General features: G+C 39.7%; 1 protein-coding gene across 1 annotated transcript in view; it reads right to left on the bottom strand.

Annotated features, from left to right (window-relative positions):
* The window catches only part of trpa1a (transient receptor potential cation channel, subfamily A, member 1a), a gene marked incomplete at both ends in the record, with an annotated part of 132,351 nt that extends 129,478 nt beyond the window's left edge, over positions 1-2,873 (bottom strand). Inside the window, one exon of the mRNA XM_084327736.1 lies at positions 2,772-2,873. Coding sequence (XP_084183862.1) covers positions 2,772-2,873 — 102 coding nt within the window. The remainder of the gene's footprint in view (positions 1-2,771) is intronic.
* Positions 2,874-6,290: the final 3,417 nt, after the last annotated feature.

Below are 6,290 nucleotides of genomic sequence, written 5' to 3'. Positions count from 1 at the left end.
CTACAAACTGATTTTGTGACTCCTATTGTTCTGGACCGGGCCAGATTTCCAGTGATGGGCAGTAGCTTGCTACAAGTAGCGAAGCTACATAGCTTAACTACAATTCTCAGTAGCGTGCTGGTAGCTCGCTACTTTTTAACCAGGGTAGCGTTCTCTGAAGCGGAGCTATTTATAGAACGAAGTAGTAACGTAGCGACGAGAAACGTTACACGCTACTTTCGCAGTCTAGACAGGAAGATCTGCGAGGAGAAAAAAAAACTCCCCGTAAAAAAACCCACTATGATTGGTTGGTTTGTTTAGATATGAGTGACGACTCACGATTGGGTATGGTAGGCCAAAATATTACGGGTAGGCCAATCAGAGGCAGGATAGGGCGGGACTCCAGGCCGCAAACCAGGAAGTGAAAATCTAAACGCAGACCACTGAATGAGAATGAATGGATGAATTTACAATAACAGCGCGAAATAATGGCAGAGGGATTTGATGTTTCCACTGATGGCATTGATGAAGATGATGTCAACAACAATAACAACACTGCATCTCCATGGCCCTACCTGGACACGTTTATGAGTTTGACTGAAAAAACGCCTAAAACATATGTGTTTAGGTGTTTATTGTGTCAACCAAAAACGAAGCTGCTCTCGACGTCCCACACGTCCAATACTAACTTGAGAACACATATTCAGGTGAGCTGATGAAAACCCTTACTGTCTTTACATAAACATTGTCAACTGTTCCCAAACAGCACACAAGTCAGTGCACTTTTTATCAACAGCTTTAACTAACAGTCTGTCTGAGATAGGCTAGCTGCTATGAACAATATTATTGATTGATTGATTGATTGAAAAGTGTATTAACAGATTGCAGAATGGGTACAGTACAGTACAGCTCAATACATACAATTGTTAAGGGGATGCAGACCAGAGAAAGACTTTCGTCTTGTTTACATCAGGGTCCCCCATTTTCAATTCATCATAACATATATGACACACACGACATACAGATAGACAGTACTGCTACATCTATACATTTATGACATATCAGATTTGCAAATACAGTACTGTTTGTGATACAAAAAGTGTCCAGAAAAAGAGTGTATATACATTTGACGTAGAAACTGTACATTGGAGGAGGTTGGGTTGGTGGGGTTGGTGGGTGGGGGCTGTACATTGGGGGGGGGGGGGGGGGGGGGTTGGGGTAGGGGGACACTGTACACTGTACATTGGGGGGTGGAGAAAAGAAAAAAATAGGGAAAAGATCGTCCTAGACCAGTGGTTCTCAACCTGTGGCCATGGAATGTTTTGTGAGTTACATATCTAGCAGCCAAGGATAGTATTGTTTGTCTAGCAGTGTCAAGCTTGAGTGTTATACTCTGAGTACATACTGTAGTAGTATAGTTCCAATGCCGATTACCCCATGCTGCTTATTTCCGTACTTAAGAATGTATAAATGTTACATAGGATTTCGTTAATGTCTATTTTGTAGACAAATGTTTCTTGCACTTTTTCTTTGGCCAGGTTATTGTCATTTTGTTACTGTGGTTTGAGTTGAAACAGTAGTTTATCCTGTGCTGAAAAGTCTCCATTCCAATAGAGGGAGTATATATTTGTGTTTATTTTATTATTGTTTCACTGCCTTTTATTTATTACGTTTCCACAGTTCTTTCCTCATGTTAAAAGGATGACACAAAAAGCCAGACCGAGGGCTTGTTTCAGTTTTATAATAAACAATCAAACTGAGCTATTTTTTTGCCTGCCTATTTGTTTGGTGTAAACTTGATCACAAAGTAAAAAAAAAAAAAGTAGTGCCGATGTAGCTAGCTATTTTAGCCATGTTCTTGTAGTGTAGCTTGCTACATTTCTCTGGGGATAGCTTCCATTGTAGTTTAGCTATATTTAATCGAGAGTAACTTGTAGTGTAGCTTGCTACATTTTCCAAGTAGCTTGCCCATCACTGCAGATTTCACACCTCCACTGCCTCCCACAGATTGGGGAGATTTTCATCTTACATTTTTATTCGTCCCAAATGTCCCAGCCCCATCCGATTTCTTAGCTTTTTTCACTGTTTATTTATCATGCATTGCAACACTAATATATGGTCAGTAGTACCCCAAGTCAGACTGCCCATATAAAAATGATCTTGGGGGGGCAGTAGCCCCCGACCCCCTCCCTGGGGAAGCACTTAAGTTAAGTACCCTTTTTTTCTTACGTTTAGACCCAGCCACCAGCCCCCGCAAATTAACACCTGAGTGCTAGTTCTAAAGTGACAGAGGAGTGGCAGTAGGGACCTGAATCTGAAGGGCTTCATCTGTACATGATACTGCTTACAACAAGCTCTGTGGATTTTCTTGATACATAATGATCAAAACCGTCCCCTATGTGAAAAGATTTTTTCCCTTTGAATTTTGCTCCTAAACATTATATTAATATGTATATATCAGTGGATACACTGACTCACTTTGTCTGGCCAGCTAGAAATGAGTTACATTGTTATTGAACGTCATTTGTGTAGATGGTTGTGTCTACAGGGTTCTCATTCAAAAACAATCACAAATCGTACACATAGCTGCTTTAATGTACATTTAATTCACAAGAGACCCATTCAACATTGCCCTTGTCAAATTTGAGCCAACACAGTAAAAATAAGAAATCACAAGTTGTATCAGTTGATTTTTTCCATCTGTAATTATTATTATTATTATAATTTTTTTACTGAATCAAATAAATAAGAGACAAAGGTTACTTGAAAAATGTCAACTCATGCTGACTCACCTCAAACATTAACACTTGGTCAGACATGTCATCGTCTCCGTGCATGATACTCTGGTAGGAGGGCTCGGCGGCCACAGGGCCGGTGCTGTTTGAGCCACTCATTCTTCTCCACGGGTCATTGAGACATTTCCACAGACTCCTACTATTTGAACGATTGATGGATGAACTAACAACCCCAAGCCTACAGTATATGGACGCCTCCTGTGAGCAGAAAGTAAACAAAGGCATTGTTCTATTGATATTTGTGAAATCAGTGCATGTAGTGTATATAGCCAGCCACATCATATACACTAGGGGAAAAAACATTACTTGTTAAATCAAATCAACTTTATTCATATAGCACCTTAAATCACAGACTGGAGATATAAAATAGCAAAAGCTATAATCTAGTGCAAGGCATCTTTTCTCTTCGGAGACTAATGCTTTTTTTGTACGTTGTCCCTGAAATAAACTTCTAAAAAACTGCCTTTCAAACAAAAGGGTAACATGGAAAACAATTGTTTCAGGTAACCTGGTAGAATATGCCTTTTTGAGTTGAATCAACTAGGAGATATCTAAAATATCAAGTGTATACATATATATATATAAAAATGTCAAGGTTACTTGAAAGAATGAGTTAAAATAATTGATATAATATATTTTGTATCACACACAATCAAAATACAGGAAAAATAAAAAATAAAATAAAAAAAATGGAGAGGGGATGCATACAGCTTCATTGTGCATCAGGATACATTATGGTTTGTAAATGATGGTTGAGTTTGACGGAAAATATTTTCAGTGGTCCAGCAACTACAAAAAAAAGAACATCACCCTTTTAAGAAAAAAAATTTAATAACAGCAACACAGAAGAAGCCTTTTAAAGGAGAGACAGGAGATCCAATAAGAGACATGAAATATATACCCAACATCGTTTTCCTGTTAGCACCTTATCAACATCTAAGCACAATTCTAATAAAGCCATCTGGTCTTATCTTACCTTGTATTGTGTCCGTCTGAATGTGCAGCTGCCTTTGATTGTACGTGTATAGTAGCAGGTGGTAGGATGCTTTATACTTCCCTTCGGATGTATGAGAAAGGCTGTTTATATACTTATGACCGTGGGCTGGTTTACACTGCATTTACATAACTGCAATGGCAGTGGAGCGATTTTCTTTTCTTTCTGTGTTGTATTTTGGCGGTAAAAATTACATACTATATCAAACCTTGTGTCTTGTTTTCTTCTAAGTCAAACGCTGGATGTGACTTCAGTATATGAAGTATCTTTTTTTATTATTATTTTTTCTAAACTGAAAATCTGCTTTTAGAACAGTTCTACCACCTTGGTGTAAACAAGGGCTGTTTTGTAGATCAGATTACAGCAAGCTGAGAGAGACAGATGTTTTTTTCCAGCCATCGGAGCTTCATAGACAATGGCCACAAATGCATTGTACAATAATCATCAAAGCTAATTGTGGTAATTGAGGTTCTTCCCAGAAGAAATGAATTATCTCCCAATAATGGCGCTCTATGGGGGCTTTGAGTTCAAGACAGAGACTCCCTCACATGGTGAGATGAGACTGTTATGAGATTAAATATCCCTTTGATTAGATAACCACATTTAGGCAAAAGTGAAATTGGATTTAGAATGAGGTTTTTAATGTGCATGTGCGGTATTTGTTTGTATGTGTGTGTGTGTGTGTGTGTGTGTGTGTGTGTGTGCACGCGCGTGTTTGTGTGTGTGTGTGTGTGTTGGGAGAAAGGAGGGATGGCATTCATAATATTGCATCCTGGCATGTAACAGTCTTATCGTCTTTACAAATGCTAAGTGACACTCTGCCTGCGGACCCGCTTGGATCCATGGAGTCTCCTGCGCTTCTCATCTGAATAGGCGCTTGGTAATAATTGGAACTGATCCTGTACATTGCTGCATCCCTGTCGGTAGATCATGATACTACCATATCTGTTGGCCAGTGTGCCTGTTGTCATCACCCTCTCAGCATCTACGTATATCTTCATCCAAATCACCATCCAAGTAATTTGTTAATTTTGTAACTGTTTTTGTTGTTGATTGTTTTTGTTACTCGTGCAAGCTACAATATGAATTGCCCCACGCAGGATCAATAAAGTTGCCTGAATCTGAATCTGAATTTGATATCATAAAGCTTGTACTTGTGAAACTGTAGATGTACTGTGGCCAACTAATGCCAGCCAAACAATGATGTTATTGATGTTATTTTTAATAGATTTAGTGACAGCTTGATTAGTGATTCACCCTTACCTGTGTCAAGGGATATATTCCAGCCTCCCCCACACGAGACAAGAGAACCTGTCTGCCTGTCATCATGGTGACTCTGACAGTACACACTCCACCGTTAGTCAAGCATATTTTATTAAAACTAATCAAAGCATAGAAGTGGTTCAAAAGCAACGTTTGCCCCTGCAGTAGTCATAAAATATTTACAAAGCAAAAGAAACAGCTTTATTGCTTCCCCCCCCATTCACGGCAAACATCAGAGTATAAATGTGAAGTCTACAGAAAATAATAGAAAGTTATATAAAATATGTTTTGTGATTGAAACGTTCTGTAATTCATGTTTTCAGTCATGTTTTGGCAGCTCCCTGAGGCCCCTTCATGGCATACTGGATTAGAGTGTTACTGTGAGGGACACAACTGAGAGTGACTGGTGAGATGGTGGGAGAGAGAGGGAGACAGGGAGACAGGAAGGGCTGGGGGGGGGGGGGGGGGGGGGGGCATTTGATGAGTGGGATTACTCAGCCAATTATAGTTTAATTATCATGAAAAATAACCCTAGTGTTTTTCACAACAAAAAACAGATTATCTGTTGGCATAATCTGAAAGACATCCATGAAAACTAATAATGAGGAATAAAAAGGAATTACAGATGGTTCTTTTTCACAGTTATCCAATCAAGCGGATTATCCTGTTTTTCTTGACATCAGAAATACCCTTCAGTGTCAGACATTTATTATAGGCATCAGCTACTCAGAGAGAAATTAGCGTATGTTTGTTCCTTTTCAGTGCCATGAATGAGAGTATATGTGTGTTCTGTGTTTAGACGGAAACGCTAGCAGGTGAATCCGCAAAAATATTTTTTCGGATGTGCCTTTCGTTTATACGGAAACAGCGTTTTTACAGGGTGAAACCGCAAAAAAGTGAGACTACCTTCCAGGGTGGAATTCCTAGAAACGCAAAAGCTTTGCGCTCTCGTCTAAACTGTCAAAACCGTATAAATCTGTTAAAACGATGACGAAAGGGTTGTCACGGCTCTGGTCGCGCGTACTGCTTACGTCACAGGTAGCAGGTATGCGCCAGTAGCCGAGACATAAACAAGGCAAGTATGACTATATCAACGGAGATCACCTGAAGGCTACATTGGCAGTACTTTTAACCCTTTCACTGCCACACGACAGAAGGTTAACCCTTTACTATCACACAACCGGCTGTCGTGTGGCAGTGAAAGGGTTAAATACACAAGAATCTGTCCCGCGGCGTGAGTGGACCCACTGTCTGTGAGT

The sequence above is a fragment of the Notolepis coatsorum genome (assembly GCF_963971535.1).
Source record: "Notolepis coatsorum genome assembly, chromosome: 13".
NCBI lineage: Eukaryota > Metazoa > Chordata > Actinopteri > Aulopiformes > Paralepididae > Notolepis > Notolepis coatsorum.
Note: the sequence above shows the minus strand (reverse complement) of the source record. Positions and strands in the feature narration are given on the sequence as shown.